We start from the raw sequence: 19,693 nt of genomic DNA on the forward strand, positions 1-19,693 counted from the left end.
CACAGGAGTGCAAACTCTACTGTGAACTATGTATGTGAGGAATCAAGGTCAAGTACTCCTTATGAGAATCTAGCGTCTGAGAATCTGAGGCAGAGCTGAGGCAGTGATGCTAGGTCTGGAGAGTGGTGGAAAACACAAATTATCATTAGCGTGAGGTTTGACTGCACAGAGATTATAATAAATCAATCATTTGCAGACTCATACCAAAACCCTCTCAGTGAGTGACAAGTGACAATTACGCTGCATCTGGTGGTAGGTTCTGCAGTGGCAAGTGAGTTGACATACTTCAATTGTACAGCTGCATCTAGTGGCAGGCTTTAAGTCAGAATCCAGACTAATTGTTCAAAGTACACATTTCAAATATGTGGTTTCTACTTTTAAGATTTTGAAACATTTGCCTTGCTGTGGTTCGTTTTTTTAAAGATTTCTTATCTATAGAGCAAGCTAAAAACACAGAACAATACGTGTCATGGGAATGACCTCCTGTCTGGATCAGTCTCCTCCTCAAGGCAGCAGGCCTCAGCTGAGCAGGAAGCACTGGCCAACACCCACTGTCTTTTTGATAGCATTCTTGACTTCCTGGTTCCTCAGACAGTAGATGAATGGATTTAGCATGGGCGTGAGGACTGCATACACAGCCGAGATTAGTTTGTTGGAGTTAAATGAAGCAATAGCTCTGGGCCGAACATACATGAAAATCATGGCTGTGTAATAAATTATGACCACCGTGAGGTGGGATGCACAGGTGGAGAAGGCCTTCCTCCTTCCCTGGGTGGAGGGTATACGCAGAATGGTGGAGACAATGTAGACATAGGAGAGGATGGTAGTGGTGAGAGGGAAGACAAGAATGACAATAGCCAAAGCAAAGTCCACGAGCTCAGCTGTGGACATGTCTTTGCAGGCCAGTTTGAGGATTGGTGAGATGTCACAGAAAAAGTGGTTCATGACATTGGAGCCACAGAAAGTGACATGTGAAATAAAATAGACCTTGATCACAGTGATCATGAAACCAGTCATATAAGAGAAAGCCACCAGCTGCACACAATGACCTGTGGTCATGATGGCCGGGTATCTGAGAGGGTGGCAGATGGCCACATAGCGGTCATAGGCCATGGCTGCCAGAAGTACGCACTCCGTGCAGGCAAGCGAGATAAAGAAGTACAGCTGGGTCATGCAGCCTGTGAAGGAGATGTGCCGTCTCTGCAGGAGGAATCCATCCAGCATCTTGGGGACTGTGACAGACACATACCAGACCTCCAGGAAGGACAGGCTACTCAGGAAATAGTACATGGGCTTATGGAGGGAGCCAGTGACCCAGACAGTGAGCATGATGACAAGATTCTCTGCTACCACCAGCAAGTAGACCACAAGGAAGAGGGAGAAGAGCAGGACCTGCAGCCAGGGGGCGGTGGGGAAGCCGACCAGGATGAACTCACTCACCAGAGTGATGTTTCTCCCCAGCATGTCTAAGAGCTCTGAGAGGCAGGAAGTCATCACAAATAATGAAGGTGACTATGACATTGGAGAGGAGACCAGTATGTTAGCAAATCAGTCTTCCTGAGAATGAGACTCATAAAATAACCTCTGTCAGTATGAAGTAATCTTCCAATGGGAAGCATACATTTCCATCAGAAAAAAAAAAAAAAAATGTCATGTGTTTGTTATGAAAAACTCCTGCAATCAAAGTGCACTCCCATCCCTTACTCTCACTCACCTGATGAAATATTTTAATATCCCTCTCCATGTCATTCCTTACTCCTTTGTCCATGAACATGGACCAATGGTCTCTCACTTGCTGATTTCAAATCTCAATTTCATTAGAAAGCCACAGCACAAAGACACTCTTACTGCCTGGAAGAAAAGTTTAGGATAACGTCAGAAAAAGCTCCAGGGTTTAATATTGGGCTGATCTATTGCCTGTGGTCCTTTGATCCACCGCCATTTCTTCGGAGTAGAGTCTGTGGAAATTTAAAAAGATGATAACTCTTGGACAATCCATTAATGACTCTCCATTTTTCTTAGATAAAAGTTCGTATTTTGACCCCTACGTATTTCTCCAGCCTCTCTCTTGGCACCCTCTAAATTGTTACCATGCTTGAGATGTACTCAAATAGTTCTGCTCCTCAAGCACACAGTAATCACTCTTGCATTTTACATGTACTCATCCCTCTTCCTTTTCTGCCCTTTCCCCATTTTTATCTGTTGATTGAAGATTCCATCTAGGAGATAACCCCACCAAAGCAGAGTGAAATACTTCAGCAACATTTCCTTCCAATGCACAACCTTCTCATGCATTGAGATTTCTCTCCTTTACACTGTATCTTTCAAAACTCAGGGAGATATTGGTCAAAAGGCTTAATATTCTGGTTATATGATGAATAAGCTCTGGGATTCTATTGTACAGCCTGGTGACTACTGTTATTAATGCTGCATTATATACTTGCAAGTTGCCAAAAGAATAGATCTTATATATTCTCATCACACACAAAGAAATCAAAATTATGTTACATAATAGAGGTGTTAACTAATCTTATTGTGGTAAGTTTTTCATAATGTATATGTGTATGAAGTCATCAATTATACTGCTTAATATTACACAATGTTATATGTTGATTATATCTCAAAAGAACTGGGAAAAAAAGACTGTCCTTCAAGACTATGAACCCAATGCCTAGAATAGTGACTGGAAAACATAAATATTATCAAGTATGTATTAACAAGTGAATTAATCCCTTTAAGCAGGGGGCACGTACCTATCAGGCTACACATCTTTGGACCTATGTCCATCTTGCATACCGAGGGTGTGTGCTGTGCTTAGTCAGTCAGTTGTGTCCAACTCTTTGCGACCCCATGGACTGTAGCCCACCAGGCTCCTCTGTCCCTGAGGATTCTCCAGGCATGCATACTGGAGTGGGTTGCCATGCCTTCTTCCAAGGGATCTTCCCAACCCAGGGAACAAACCCAGGTCTCCCACCTTGCAGGCAGATTCTTTACCATCTGAGCCACCAGGGAAGCCCACATACCCAGGGTACTTTCGTGTTAAATATATCCACCCTATCTGAGAACACTGGATATGATCCTTTGTATCAGGTCACGTGGTAGGTCAGAGTCTCTGTCAGCCATTGTGGCAAGCTCTACCTAGAGGGGTAAGGATAAGGGAGGCCAGAGCATACATGAATACAATACAAGGATAGGCCACCTTGCAAGGCTGGAAGGAAGAATCGTTCATGAAGTAGCCCAATTACTTTAATCTGTGGCTAAGGAAAGAGGTTACCACAGGTTTATCTCTTGAAAAGTATGTAAATGAATATATATCTCCACTAAATATCACATTCATCCATAAAGACTGAGTTTAGGTCCCACCTTCAGAATATCGTTCACTCTTTTGGCTAAACAATTTGTCCACCCTACTGTCCACTTAGCACACAGAGGGTGGGAGATCAATCAAGGATCATCTTGATAACCTTTGGATAGAGATCTTCTGGCCATGGCTCATGGCAAGGGACAGAAAGATGAGAGGCCAAAATACATATCAGTTTTGCCACTGCCGCCTTTCCACAGCAGCACATGTCAGCAGACCTCTGCACTGCTTGCTGGATAGAAAGGGATTGTGTCTCACCCCAGGGCCTCCAATCAGCACCTGTCACGAGTGATGTAGTTCATTTGTAAGCAGTTCTCAGCCTGTCTCTCAATGCCTTTGACCTAGTGTTTTTCTTTGGGAAAAACAACTGGATCTGATAGCAGAAAGGAGTGATATTTCCCACATTCTTCAGTATGTAGAGACTTTCCTTCAGGGCGTGTGTTAGTGTAACAGTCTTCATTTTCACTATATGCCACATAATTTCCCACGCTTCCCTTTGCAGATGAGTTATCATCACTGACTTTAGAGTCAGAATACGGCTACCAGGTATGTCATCCTAAACAGAATATTTAACAGTCAGGTACTTCAACACCCACTGTTGTAAAATAACATAATGTTAATAATGCCTACCTTACTGGTTTGTTGTGAGGATAAATGTGATAATGCATGGATAAGGCACCAGACCCATACATGCTACTCACGTATGTTTGTTTAAACATGCAGCCTTTTCATTTTCACTTTCATTCTTACTTGCTTTTTTTTTTGTTTTATTCTGGGGGAATGAGGTAAGCCAGTTTCCTAGGGAATAGGATTATAGCATCTTTGAAAAGCTCTGAGTTGCAGATCACTCATGCCTCCTTTCTTTTCTTATCCTATGTTGCTTTCACATACTTAATCATATCACTGTTACTCCATATTCTCCTCCATGTATTTGCCACAAATGCACCTCTCAGCAGACTTTATTTTGTTTCATAGAGAAATGCAGAATTCTATTTTCCTTATTTTCAGAACTAATAGCCCTGAGCTCTAGAATCTCTGTGGTACCTGAAGAAAAAAATCCTTTCATTAAAGTATAGGATTTGTTTTTAGTCTTTTGTATGCTCATTCTCAAGAGAAAACACAGACACCAACAGACTTTTTCCTGGAACAGGAAACATCTTTTTTGCCCTGGTCCAACATCCAAACAATCTCTCAGCTGCCCAAATTTCCCCAACCTTGGGTAAATGTGTACTGGATCTTCATTTCCCCACTCATTCCCCCCATCCAAAAATGATGCCTGCAGTCATTTCCCTAAGCCTATCCTCATCTTCGGAGAAGGCAATAGCACCCCACCCCAGTACCCTTGCCTGGAAAATCCCATGGATGGAGGAGCCTGGTAGGCTGCAGTCCATGGGGTCGCAAAGAGTCGGACACGACTAAGTGACTTCACTTTCACTTTTCACTTTCATGCTTTGGAGAAGGAAATGGCAACCTACTCTTGTGTTCTTGCCTAGAGAATCCCAGGGATGGGGGAACCTGGTGGGCTGCCACCTGTGTGGTCGCACAGAGTCGGACACGACTGAAGCAACTTAGCAGCAGCAGCAGCTCCTCATCTTCCCTGGAACTTTCTTCAGGGATCAACAAATCTCACCTGGTACCTTCAACTTCTCACCAGGATCCACCTTCCCTATCTTCAAGAGTGAAAAATTCTGCAGACATTCGCACTAATCTTGAGAAAGCAGGCTGGCTTGCATATTTTTTGTACTTCCTGGATATCCATGTCTGGTCTCTGCTCAGGCTGCCTGATCAGTATTGCAGCACTGAGACCAGAAGACTAGAGCTGAGGCAGAATATGTTTAACACTCACCCTCTCTTCCTCCCACAGGACTCACTCCCATAGTCTCTCTTGGCTCCAGGGAAACTCTGTGTGCTGCCAAGATTATGTCCAGGGAACTTGGACAGGGAGGTTGACTCTCCATCCACCTATCTATTCTTCTTCATACTCGAAAATATTTAGCTATGCCTGTAGAGAGAGTGTGGCCCTTTTTTCTTACTACTATATGCAAAGTAGTGCAGCACCAAATTACTCAAAAATCAGAATAAGAACTCGGAGTTAGTTAATAAGGTAATTAATACATTTATTTGTTTATTCATTACAAAAATCACATCCTCCTTTTATTGTGCACTTTTTATGTACAAGTCAATGTGCTATACATTTTTTGGAGTAAAATTATGTAGATCATGGCTTCTGCCCGTTAGGAACTTCTAATATTCTAATTGAAGTTAGAAGTACATACAGTAATGAGTATAGTATATAATGCGTGACAAAAGAGAGGTGCAAACAAAGTGCTCTAGGTACACCAATGAGAGAGAAATGGTTTCTAACACAGGAATCTAGAAAAGGTTTCATCAAAAAAGTGTCATTCCAGACTCATTGCAGGAAGGTAGCATGAAAATAATGCAATGAGAAATAATTTTGGTACATCAGTCAGAAGATCTAGTTTTAATGTAGATTCTATCATTTTAAAGACATTTGACCTTGAAAAATTATCTTTATTCCTCAGGATTTTATCCCACAAAACATGGTAATAATAATTCCCTTGTCACTATCATATTATTAATGTTAGTTTCAGAAGTAATATGAATATGAGTATGTACATGAAAACAGCTCTAAAACTGCTTTGGGATAAGTATACAAATGTAAATATTACCTATGTTGGAATATGAACCATAGCCACGATTTGATCAGAAGAAATGATGTGAGAAAGCTTTCAGTGTAGAGAGACAAGCACAAGAGAATGCAGCGTAATGATGGCAGAAAGTAGACAGGTGACTATAGAGTCCTCTGCCTTGGACTGCAGGAAGCACTCAGTCATTCAACGAGCATTTGAGAAGTATGTACTGTGTGTTAAGAACAGTGCAAAATGACAACCCCTTTTGTCTGTCAGGGCCTCCCTTGTGGCTCACCGGTGAAGAGTCCACCAGCCATGAGGGAGACCTGGGTTCGATCCCTGGGTTGGGAAGATCCCTGGAGAAGAAAAAGGCTACCCACTCCAGTATTCTGGCCTGGAGAATTCCATGGACTGTATAGTCCAAGGGGTCATGAAGAGTTGGACATGACTGGGTGACTTTCACTTTCAATTTTGTCTGTCAAGTTATCCACAGAAGAGTGAGCCCACAGAATCTCTGCTCTTAATTGTGCCTTAGTAGTGGAGAAGATTCCCTGGAGAAGGAAATAGCAACCCACTCAAGTATTCTTGCCTGGGAAACCCTGTGGATGGAGAAGCCTGGAAGACTACAATCCATGGGGTCACAAACAGTCGGACACAACTGAGCGACTTTACTTTAACCGTAAAATTGAAAATCAAGTGCTAGAAGTTTTGCAAGAACAAAGGCCCAGGAGATACATTTGTATGTCTGTGAATAGGTGGATGAAGGCAGTGAAACAGTGACCTGAAAAAATGAGAAGTTCTAGAGAAATAAACTCCTAAAGATCCTAGAGGATAACATCTAGGCAGCATCTGTCTATTGTAACTTATTATCATTTAAGGTAATACTAGTGATTTGTTCTAAATAGGATATACAACTTGTTCCAAACTACTCTTTTCCATCCTGCCTGAGAAGAATTCAAATAGATCTGTAATATAGCAACCCTTCCTAGGTATATTGGCAGGTATATGTGTGATCTCAGAATACACAGATAACATAGATACGATGTGACAACTAGCAGTGGTGGATTCATTTACATTGTTTACACTTCTGTAACATTCAGATAATGAAGATCACGGCATCCGGTCCCATCACTCCATGGGAAATAGATGGGGAAACAGTGGAAACAGTGTCAGACTTTATTTTTTAGGCTCCAAAATCACTGCAGATGGTGATTGCAGCCGTGAAATTAAAAGACGCTTACTCTTTGGAAGAAAAGTTATGACCAACTTAGATAGCATATTCAAAAGCAGAGACATTACTTTGCCGACTAAGGTCCGTCTAGTCAAGGCTATAGTTTTTCCTGTGGTCATGTGTGGATGTGAGAGTTGGACTGTGAAGAAGGCTGAGCGCCGAAGAATTGATGCTTTTGAACTGTGGTGTTGAAGAAGACTCTTGAGAGTTCCTTGGACTGCAAGGAGATACAACCAGTCCATTCTGAAGGAGATCAGCCCTGGGATTTCTTTGGAAGGAATGATGCTAAAGCTGAATCTCCAGTACTTTGGCCACCTCATGCGAAGAGTTGACTCATTGGGAAAGATTCTGATGCTGGGAGGGATTGAGGGCAGGAGGAGAAGGGGACAACAGAGGATGAGATGGCTGGATGGCATCACCAACTCGACTGACGTGTTTGAGTGAACTCCGGGAGTTGGTGATGGACAGAGAGGCCTGGCGTGCTGCGATTCATGGGGTCGCAAAGAGTCGGACACGACTGAGCCACTGAACTGAACTGAACGGAACACTTCTGTATCGAGGCCTTGAGGGGAAATCAATTTCCCTCACGTACAAACCAAGTGCAGTAGGGTCTTCCTGTGCCCAACTGCTCAGTCGCATCTGACTGTTTGCAGCCCCATGGGCCACAGGCTGCCAGACTCTCTGTCCATGGGATTTTCCAGACAACACTGGAGGCAGTTGCTGTTTCCTACTCCAGAGTGTTTTCCTACCTATCTCCAAATACAAGTCAAAAATGATGGATGTTTGTAGTCTAACTTTGTTTTTGTCCAGTAACACAGTCAGACAAGAGTTTGTTTCTAAACGATTCACTGAGCAGTGTCAGCATTTTATTTAAAATAAAAATTATTTTTATTATTTATCATTTATACTATCTACTCATAACACACTACCTTCTATATCAGGAAGTCCAATAGAAACATACCTGTTTTGTTCTTTAAAAAAACTAAGGCTGGGCCTAGCCCTTCCCATACTCCATCCATTCATATTCTTTGTCCATGTGGTGAGTTGGCACTATTCTAGAAATCTAGATCACTGGTGTTCAAGAAATGAGACTATGGAACATGAAAATCAGGAAGGTATTATCCCCCTAAGGAATGACTGTAAGAGAAAATGAAAACATCTGTGCTGTAAGCCCTCTCTCGTCTCTGCTTGCCTGCTGCAAATAGTAACACCTAAAAGAGCCAGTGTTATTAGTTAGAGTTGCTAAATATATAAAGCAAAAACAGTGTCATTTATACTTTAACTCTTCCTTATCAGTCCTTAACTCTTCCTTCCTAAATTAAACCAGCATCAATGCATGAATTTCATAAGAATTGAAAATCCAGAAAATTGTGAAAAAGTTAATATGGAGTCACTGAAATCAACTGAATCCTATTCAATTATTTAGTATAAAAAGACTGATAATGTATTCCTTTTTAAGTAAACTTTTTTATTTTGGAATAATGTTGGATTTGCAGAAACGTTTTAAAGAGACTTCTCATATTTTACTAGTTTGTTTCTCCTAATATTATCCCCTGACCTTACAGTGTACACTTTCAAAACTAAGAAAGCAAGATTTGTACATTTTTTTGGTTACTAAACTCCAGGTTTTATTCATACTTTACCAGGTTTCCCATATTCTTTTTACATTCCAGGATCCAATGAGATATCACATTCCTTTTAGGTGTCCTGTCTCTTAGCCCCCAGAATTTGATAGTTTTAGTCTTTACTTGAATTCCAATGAATATCACATTCCTTTTAGGTGTCCTATCTCTTAGTCCCCAGGATTTGATAGTTTTAGTCTTTACTTGAATTTCACAACTGTAAGGGATTCTTAATGTAGCAGGATAGGGTATTTAGTACTATAGAAGGAGTTTATTCAAAATTGATGGGAACCAGTAGACATTTTTTTTTTTTTTTAAGATTTAAAATGTTTTATTTTTTATTTTTTTTTTTAAATTTTAAAATCTTTAATTCTTACATGCGTTCCCAAACATGAACCCCCCTCCCACCTCCCTCCCCATAACATCTCTCTGGGTCATCCCCATGCACCAGCTCCAGGCATGCTGTATCCTGCATCAGACATAGACTGGCGATTCAATTCTTACATGATAGTATACATGTTAGAATGTCATTCTCCCAAATCATCCCACCCTCTCCCTCTCCCTCTGAGTCCAAAAGTCCATTATACACATCTGTGTCTCTTTCCCTGTCTTGCATACAGGGTCATCATTGCCATCTTCCTAAATTCCATATATATGTGTTAGTATACTGTATTGGTGTTTTTCTTTCTGGCTTACTTCACTCTGTATAATCGGCTCCAGTTTCATCCATCTCATCAGAACTGATTCAAATGAATTCTTTTTAATGGCTGAGTAATACTCCATTGTGTATATGTACCACAGCTTTCTTATCCATTCATCTGCTGATGGACATCTAGGTTGTTTCCATGTCCTGGCTATTATAAACAGTGCTGCAATGAACATTGGGGTACATGTGTCTCTTTCAATTCTGGTTTGCTCGGTGTGTATGCCCAGCAGTGGGATTGCTGGGTCATAAGGTAGTTCTATTTGCAATTTTTTAAGGAATCTCCACACTGTTCTCCATAGTGGCTGTACTAGTTTGCATTCCCACCAACAGTGTAGGAGGGTTCCCTTTTCTCCACACCCTCTCCAGCATTTATTGCTTGCAGATTTTTGGATCGCAGCCATTCTGACTGGTGTGAAGTGGTACCTCATTGTGGTTTTGATTTGCATTTCTCTAATAATGAGTGATGTTGAGCATCTTTTCATGTGTTTGTTAGCCATCCGTATGTCTTCTTTGGAGAAATGTCTATTTAGTTCTTTTGCCCATTTTTTGATTGGGTCATTTATTTTTCTGGAATTGAGCTACAGAAGTTGTTTGTATATTTTTGAGATTAGTTGTTTGTCAGTTGCTTCATTTGCTATTATTTTCTCCCATTCTGAAGGCTGTCTTTTCACCTTGCTTATATTTTCCTTTGTTGTGCAGAAGCTTTTAATTTTAATTAGATCCCATTTGTTTATTTTTGCTTTTATTTCCAGAATTCTGAGAGGTGGATCATAGAGGATCCTGCTGTGATTTATGTCTGAGAGTGTTTTGCCTATGTTCTCCTCTAGGAGTTTTATAGTTTCTGGTCTTACATTTAGATCTTTAATCCATTTTGAGTTTATTTTTGTGTGTGGTGTTAGAAAGTGATCTAGTTTCATTCTTTTACAAGTGGTTGACCAGTTTTCCCAGCACCACTTGTTAAAGAGATTGTCTTTACTCCATTGTATATTCTTGCCTCCTTTGTCAAAGATAAGGTGTCCATATGTGTGTGGATTTATCTCTGGGCTTTCTATTTTGTTCCATTGATCTATATGTCTGTCTTTGTGCCAGTACCATACTGTCTTGATGACTGTGGCTTTGTAGTAGAGCCTGAAGTCAGGCAAGTTGATTCCTCCAGTTCCATTCTTCTTTCTCAAGATTGCTTTGGCTATTCGAGGTTTTTTGTATTTCCATACAAATCTTGAAATTATTTGTTCTAGTTCTGTGAAAAATGTGGCTGGTAGCTTGATAGGGATTGCATTGAATTTGTAAATTGCTTTGGGTAGTATACTCATTTTCACTATATTGATTCTTCCGATCCATGAACATGGTATATTTCTCCATCTATTAGTGTCCTCTTTGATTTCTTTCATCAGTGTTTTATAGTTTTCTATATATAGGTCTTTAGTTTCTTTAGGTAGATATATTCCTAAGTATTTTAATCTTTTTGTTGCAATGGTGAATGGAATTGTTTCCTTAATTTCTTTTTCTACTTTCTCATTATTCGTGTATAGGAATGCAAGGGATTTCTGTGTGTTGATTTTATATCCTGCAACTTTACTATATTCATTGATTAGCTCTAGTAATTTTCTGGTGGAGTCTTTAGGGTTTTCCATGTAGAGGATCATGTCATCTGCAAACAGTGAGAGTTTTACTTCTTCTTTTCCAATTTGGATTCCTTTTATTTCTTTTTCTGCTCTAATTGCTGTGGCCAAAACGTCCAGAACTATGTTGAATAGTAGCGGTGAAAGTGGACACCCTTGTCTTGTTCCTGACTTTAGGGGAAATGCTTTCAATTTTTCACCATTGAGGATAATGTTTGCTGTGGGTTTGTCATAGATAGCTTTTATTATGTTGAGGTATGTTCCTTCTATTCCTGCTTTCTGGAGAGTTTTTATCATAAATGGATGTTGAATTTTGTCAAAGGCCTTCTCTGCATCTATTGAGATAATCATATGGTTTTTATTTTTCAGTTTGTTAATGTGGTGAATTACATTGATTGATTTGCGGATATTGAAGAATCCTTGCATCCCTGGGATAAAGCCCACTTGATCATGGTGTATGATCTTTTTAATGTGTTGTTGGATTCTGATTGCTAGAATTTTGTTGAGGATTTTTGCATCTATGTTCATCAGTGATATTGGCCTGTAGTTTTCTTTTTTTGTGACATCTTTGTCAGGTTTTGGTATTAGGGTGATGGTGGCCTCATAGAATGAGTTTGGAAGTTTACCTTCCTCTGCAATTTTCTGGAAGAGTTTGAGGAGGATAGGTGTTAGCTCCTCTCGAAATTTTTGGTAGAATTCAGCTGTGAAGCCGTCTGGACCTGGGCTTTTGTTTGCTGGAAGATTTCTGATTACCGTTTCAATTTCCGTGCTTGTGATGGGTCTGTTAAGATTTTCTATTTCTTCCTGGTTCAGTTTTGGAAAATTGTGCTTTTCTAAGAATTTGTCCATTTCTTCCACGTTGTCCATTTTATTGGCATACAATTGCTGATAGTAGTCTCTTATGATCCTTTGTATTTCTGTGTTGTCTGTTGTGATCCCTCCATTTTCATTTCTAATTTTATTGATTTGATTTTTCTCTCTTTGCTTCTTGATGAGTCTGGCTAATGGTTTGTCAATTTTATTTATCCTTTCAAAGAACCAGCTTTTGGCTTTGTTGATTTTTGCTATGGTCTCTTTTGTTTCTTTTGCATTTATTTCTGCCCTAATTTTTAAGATTTCTTTCCTTCTACTAACTCTGGGGTTCTCCAACTCTTCCTTTTCTAGTTGCTTTAGTTGTAGAGTTAGGTTATTTATTTGACTTTTTTCTTGTTTCTTGAGGTATGCCTGTATTACTATGAACTTTCCTCTTAGCACTGCTTTTATAGTGTCCCACAGGTTTTGGGTTGTTGTGTTTTCATTTTCATTAGTTTCTATGCATATTTTGATTTCTTTTTTGATTTCTTCTGTGATTTGTTGGTTATTCAGAAGTGTGTTGTTCAACCTCCATATGTTGGAATTTTTAATAGTTTTCCTCCTGTAATTGAGATCTAATCTTAATGCATTATGGTCAGAAAAGATGCTTGGAATGATTTCGATTTTTTTGAATTTATCAAGTTTAGATTTATGGCCCAGGATGTGATCTATCCTGGAGAAGGTTCCATGAGCACTTGAAAAAAAGGTGAAATTCATTGTTTTGGGGTGAAATGTCCTACAGATATCAACTAGGTCTAACTGATCTAATGTATCATTTAAAGTTTGCGTTTCTTTGTTAATTTTCTGTTTAGTTGATCTGTCCATAGGTGTGAGTGGGGTATTAAAGTCTCCCACTATTATTGTGTTATTGTTGATTTCCCCTTTCATACTTGTTATCATTTCTCTTACATATTGTGGTGCTCCTATATTGGGTGCATATATATTTATAATTGTTATATCTTCTTCTTGGATTGTTCCTTTGATCATTATGTAGTGGCCTTCTTTGTCTCTTTTCACAGCCTTTGTTTTAAAGTCTATTTTATCGGATATGAGTATTGCCACTCCTGCTTTCTTTTGGTCTCTGTTTGCGTGGTATATCTTTTTCCAGCCCTTCACTTTCAGTCTGTATGTGTCCCTTGTTTTGAGGTGGGTCTCTTGTAAGCAGCATATAGAGGGGTCTTGTTTTTGTATCCATTCGGCCAGTCTTTGTCTTTTGGTTGGGGCGTTCAACCCATTTATGTTTAAGGTGATTATTGATAAGTATGATCCCATTACCATTTACTTTATTGTTTTGGGTTCGGGTTTATACACCCTTTTCATGTTTCCTGTCTAGAGGATATCCTTTAGAATTTGTTGGAGAGCTGGTTTGGTGGTGCTGAATTCTCTCAGCTTTTGCTTGTCTGTAAAGCTTTTGATTTCTCCTTCGTATTTGAATGAGATCCTTGCTGGATACAGTAATCTGGGCTGTAGGTTATTGTCTTTCATCACTTTAAGTATGTCTTGCCATTCCCTCCTGGCCTGAAGAGTTTCTATTGAAAGATCAGCTGTTATCCTTATGGGGATCCCCTTGTGTGTTATTTGTTGTTTTTCCCTTGCTGCTTTTAATATTTGTTCTTTGTGTTTGATCTTTGTTAATTTGATTAATATGTGTCTTGGGGTGTTTCGCCTTGGGTTTATCCTATTTGGAACTCTCTGTGTTTCTTGGACTTGGGTGATTATTTCCTTCCCCATTTTAGGGAAGTTTTCAACTATTATCTCCTCAAGGATTTTCTCATGATCTTTCTTTCTGTCTTCTTCTTCTGGGACTCCTATAATTCGAATGTTGGAGCGTTTCATATTGTCCTGGAGGTCTCTGAGATTGTCCTCGTTTCTTTTAATTCGTTTTTCTTGTTTCCTCTCTGATTCATTTATTTCTACCATTCTATCTTCTATTTCACTAATCCTATCTTCTGCCTCCGTTATTCTACTATGTGTTGCCTCCAGAGTGTTTCTGATCTCATTTATTGCGTTATTCATTATATTTTGACTCTTTTTTATTTCTTCTAGGTCCTTGTTAAACCTTTCTTACATCTTCTCAATCCTTGTCTCTAGGCTATTTATCTGTGTTTCCATTTTGATTTCAAGATTTTGGATCATTTTCACTATCAATATTCGGAATTCCTTCTCAGGTAGATTCCCTACTTCTTCCTCTTTTGTTTGGTTTGGTGGGCAACTCTCCTGTTCCTTTACCTGCTAAGTATTCCTCTGTCTCTTCATCTTGGTTATATTGCTGCGTTTGGGGTGGCCTTTTTATATTCTGGAAATTTGTGGAGTTCTCTTTATTATGGAGCTTCCTCACTTTGGGTGGGGTTCTATCAGTGGCTTGTCAAGGTTTCCTGGTTAGGGAGGCTTGTGTTGGAGTTTTGGTGGGTGGAGCTGGGTTTCTTCTCTCTCTTTGGTGCATCTGTCCTCATCTTGGAGGAGGAGGTTGTGTGTGTCCTGGTGGGGGAGGGCAGGCCAGCCTGGGGGGCGGGGGGGGTCTTCTCAGCAATGATGCTGCACCTTCCCAAGGAGGTGAGGCCTAGAAGTCTTACCTTCATGCTAGTATTCAGAGAGACTCTCGACATTTTTTAAAATATAAATTTATTTATTTTAATTGGAGGTTAATTACAATATTGTATTGGTTTTGCCATACATCAACATGAATCCGCCACAGGTATACACGTGTTCCCCATCCTGAACCCCCCTCCCTCCTTCCTCCCTGTAAAAGATGGTAATGATAACCAGTAGACATTTTTGAGGACAAAAGCTGTCTACGTTGATCCTCACATGCTGTGTAGATATTTGTTGCCTCTGGCCACTCTCAATCTCTCTCCTGTCTGAAAGATCCTGTCTGGATCCAGTACTCCTATTTCCTATAATGATGAAGGAGACTGGAGACTTCCCCCAGACAATACCCTGGCCAAAGGAAATCACAAAAGAGCCACATCATTTATCAATGTTTTGAAAATTTTGCAATTATAAAGATGATTTGATATAAATAGGATCAAATGTAATAAGAATTTTTTAAAGTCTTCTATCTAATTTTATGGACAAATAATTACATCAATGGATGATGAAGAATACTTATCTGATGATTAATAGTTCATTTGAAAATCTTAGGTTTGGAATATCAAATTCAACATGAGTCTGAGGATAATATGACTGTGAACATGTCATCCAAGTCAGGAGATGTGTCAATCCCAGCAGAGTTAACATTGACTCACTCAAACATCTCAGTTTTATAATCAAAAGATAAATAAGTGCAGGAGATTATGCTAAACTTGTTTCCTACACCTGAAGTATTTGGTTTCAAATTTTGAAGTCAGAATTGGAGGATTTTTTTTAACTAAAAAAATTAAAAACACACACACACTTTATTGTAAAAAGCTTGGAGGGGAAAGAAAAGCACAATAAAGGAAATTAACATCACAGGTGTTTCAGTTCAGTTCAGTTCAGTTGCTCAGTCATGTCCGACTCTGTGACCCCATGAATTGCAGCATGCCAAGCCTCCCTGTCCATCACCAACTCCCGGAGTTCACTCAGACTCACATCCATCAAGTCGGTGATGCCATCCAGCCATCCAGCCATCTCATCCTCTGTCGTCCCCTTCTCCTCCTGCCCCCAATCCTCCCCAGCATCCAGTGAGTCAACTCTTCACATGAGGTGGCCAGAGTATTGGAGTTTCAGCTTTAGCATCATTCCTTCCAAAGAGCACCCAGGACTGATCTCCTTTAGAATGGACTGGATGGATCTCCTTGCAGTCCAAGGGACTCTCAAGAGTCTTCTCCAACACCACAGTTCAAAAGCATCAATTCTTTGACACTCAGCTTTCTTCACAGTCTAACTTTCACATCCATACATGACCACAGGAAAAACCATAGCCTTGACTAGACGGACCTTTGTTGGCAAAGTAATGTCTCTGCTTTTGAATATGCTATCTAGGTTGGTCATAACTTTCCTTCCAAGGAGTAAGCGTCTTTTAATTTCATGGCTGCAATCACCATCTGCAGTGATTTTGGAGCCCAAAAAAATAAAGTCTGACACTATTTCCACTGTTTCCCCATCTATTTCCCTTGAAGTGATGGGACCGGATGCCATGATCTTCGTTTTCTGAATGTTGAGCTTTAAGCCAACTTTTTCACTCTCCTCTTTCACTTTCATCAAGAGGCTTTTTAGTGACAGGTGTTTACTTTCTGCTAATTGGAGTTCACTGATAAGGAGGCTCATAAAATAGCTACACTACTGATGCCCAGAAGAGGACATTCCCTTCCCAGACCACTACCCAATTTCAGATACTTATTCGATGACAGAGGCAGAAGATAGATTTTTGGTGAACTGCATATCCAGTCATTTATCAATTGTCATGGTAAGATACTTATAAGTTTATGTAACTGTTTTGGCACAAATAGATATGAATATTATATTAAAATTTTTAATAAATAGAGACTAGCTAATAATGCCTAATGATAACATTGCTAATAACTTTTCATATACTTTTTTAAAATCAAAATATAGTTGATTTACAATATTATATTTGTTTCAGGTATACAATAGAGTGATTCAATATTTTTATATAGATTATAGCTTTTCATATGCTTTATTAAGCTGTAGACATATATAGGAAAGTAAATTGCAACAACACAAGGCCCCTACACTTGCAAAGAGAAGTAGCCTATTGTTCTGAGTCTTGGTTGACTGTAAGGAGTTACATTTCCAAAAATCACACTGACATACCCTCTAACCATCTCTCTGTCCAGATGAATAAAGTTGCGTATTTTATTGGCCAAGAAATGTTTATTTAAATAAATATGCTGGTAATACCTTTGCCCAGAATGCAGTTTATAAGAAAAAGGGGTTCATTGCATAATACTGCTAAGATTTCAGTCAAATTCCTTCTGGTCATCTTTAAATAAATGAACAAGTAAGACCGATGCTATTTTGTACAGTGTAGTATTTTGATACGTTCATAACCTAATATTTGCATTTATTATATTAAGAATATTTTTCTGTCATTACCTCTATTTAAAGTATAGCATTTTAATGTCGGCATGATATTTCACTTAATGTATAGACTAAAAATTAATTAATCAGTCTTCTGTGGAAGTTTAATATATTTCCATATTTTTCTTACAGTAAATACAAATGTCTGTATTCACTATTAAGAAGTTTGATATTTCTTAATCAAATATTTGTGTTTCAAATGTTTTCAATATTTTTAGCATTTATGATACATACTGCCAACTTTTCTTCTAGCAAGCTGTGCAACTTTGTACCCACTTGTATCCTAGCAAGATGTACAAGGTTTAGTTTCTGAAACCTGCGAAAACTACCTATAGATGTTACACAGATCCTTTGCCTACATGGCTCCAAATTGTATTCCTTTACTATATTTCTTTATAGCTATCATGTGCTAAACAATATTCTGAGTCCTGCTAATAAAATGAACAAACAAATGTGATCTCTGGTTCCTTGGAGCTTATAGTCTAATTAGGGAGACTGAGTATTAAATAAACAACTGCACCCAGTCGCTAGTTCAATGTGGGCACTGACCTTGATAAGTCAGGAAATGAAGCTCTGAACCCCCATAGCCCAAGGGGTGATATATTGCCAATATAAAAATTCACAGTTTTCTGTCTCCCTGCCTTATAATTCACACTAGCATGATCAGTTACGGTCCCACTATTTCATGAGCTACAATTGGTATCCTCCAACTAGAAGAGGTCTCATCCAGAAGTCTCCTGATGCTTTTCCATAATGAAGCCTATGCTTCCTTGAATGGCTTTTCTCCTTCTGCTTCCCTTTTTTGTATCTTCTGTCTCAGAACTAAAATTCAGTATCAAATCCAGGAAGAGCCACTTAGATAATAGCTCTGCATTTTCTTTTTGCCTTAAATATTGGAGTTCAGTCATGTTTTATGCTCATAGTCACCCCTTTCCACCCCACCAGGATATATGCTTCATGGACCTGTTCTATGTAAATTACAGTAGAACAGACAACATGAGATCAAGTTCTAGCCTGTATGCTAAGACCTTGTCTTGAAGAAATCCAACTTCCAGCTTGTAATTCACCTCTCTTCCTTGTCCTGAATTAGTTCCTTGGTGGTGCCTTGAAAAACTCTAGTCCCTAATTTAGGCTCTAAGAGCTCCTCTGCACTTCTTAGAAGACATAGATCCTAAGTTTAAGAGCACTGGTGGTGGTAGTTTAGTCACTAAGTCGTGTCTCCCTCTTGTGAACCCATGGACCGTAGCCCACCAGTCTTCTCTGTCCATGGGATTCTCCAGGCAGAATACTGGAAGAGGTTGCCATTTCCTCCTCCAGGGGATCTTCCCAACCCAGGGATCAAACCACTTCTCCTACCCTGCCAGTGGTCTCCTGCATTGTAGGTGGAACTTTTACCACTGAACCACCAGGGAAACCTAGTTATTTCTCTAAGATTTAATACCTCCCTTCTACTTGTGCTAGCTTTCCCAGGCTTAGTTAGCGTCATGACCCTGGTGCAGGTGTAGAGTATGGCGTAAGGCTCTCTTTACTTCTTGGTTGCGCAGGCAGTAAATGATGGGGTTGAGCAGTGGTACAATGACAGCATAAAGCACAGACACCAGCTTGTTGGTGTCAAAAGCTGAGAGTGCCTTTGGGCGGGCATAGATGAAGATACTGGCTGCATAGAAGATGACCACCACGGTAAGGTGAGAGGCACAGGTGGAAAAGGCTTTATGGCGCCCAGCAGCGGAGGGAATGCGCATCACAGCACTGGTGATGGCCATGTAGGAGGCTCCAGTGACAGAGAGTGGCCCCAGTAGGATAAAAATGGCCAGGACAAAGTCTGTAAGCTCTGCTGTGGACATGTCAGTGCATGAAAGGTTGAGCAATGGAGAGACATCACAGAAAAAGTGGTTGATGATGTTGGGGCCACAGTAAGAGAGGCGAGAAATGAGAAAAACTTTGACCATGGAAATGCCAAAACCTCCAGCCCAGGAGCCAGCTGCCAGCTGCACACACAGCTGGCCACTGACAATACAGATGGCCACATAGCGATCATAAGCCATAACTGCAAGGAGAACACACTCAGTGCAGCCCAGGCCCAGGAAAAAGTAGAGCTGTGTCATGCAGCCCTCAAAGGAGATTAGCTGTCCATGGCCCTGTCTGGACCCAATAAAGCCAGCCAGCATCTTGGGAATAGTGACTGTCACGTACCAAATCTCCAGGAAGGACATATTAGCCAGAAAGAAATACATGGGTTTGTGGAGGCTGGGGTAGTTCCTGATTGCCACAATGATGAGTATGTTCTCAGTCAGCACCAACACATAGGCTAACAGAGAAAGGGCAAATAATAGTGCCCGCAGTGGTACTGGAGCTGGGAAGCCCAGCAACACAAACTCACTCACTCTCCCACTCTGGTTCTTCCTCTCCATGGTGTCGGTCATGCCCCTTGCTTTTCAGGGGAGAATAGAGTGTGTTCAGGAGGCAGCAGCAGAAACTCAGTCTTCCTCCCGCTGGGATTATAGTGGCAGAAGGCAATGCGAGTATGCATGTCCTTCATCACTGAACTGAAGCCATTGTTTTCTTCTGTAATCTGGAAATGAGCTAAGACAAAAGTAGACAAAAATAAACTACCTTGTATTGGAAT

At 40.0% G+C, this 19,693-nt stretch overlaps 2 protein-coding genes across 2 annotated transcripts; both read right to left on the reverse strand.

Moving 5' to 3' along the window:
• Positions 520 to 1,464, reverse strand: LOC102172739 (olfactory receptor 6-like). Its single transcript, XM_005689753.2, has one exon. It carries the CDS (start codon positions 1,462 to 1,464, stop codon positions 520 to 522), a length of 945 nt encoding a protein of 314 aa, XP_005689810.2.
• On the reverse strand, positions 18,540 to 19,478 carry LOC102190534 (olfactory receptor 226). Its single transcript, XM_005689737.2, has one exon. It carries the CDS (start codon positions 19,476 to 19,478, stop codon positions 18,540 to 18,542), a length of 939 nt encoding a protein of 312 aa, XP_005689794.2.

The sequence above is a fragment of the Capra hircus genome, chromosome 15 (assembly GCF_001704415.2).
Source record: "Capra hircus breed San Clemente chromosome 15, ASM170441v1, whole genome shotgun sequence".
Taxonomy (NCBI): Eukaryota; Metazoa; Chordata; class Mammalia; order Artiodactyla; family Bovidae; genus Capra; species Capra hircus.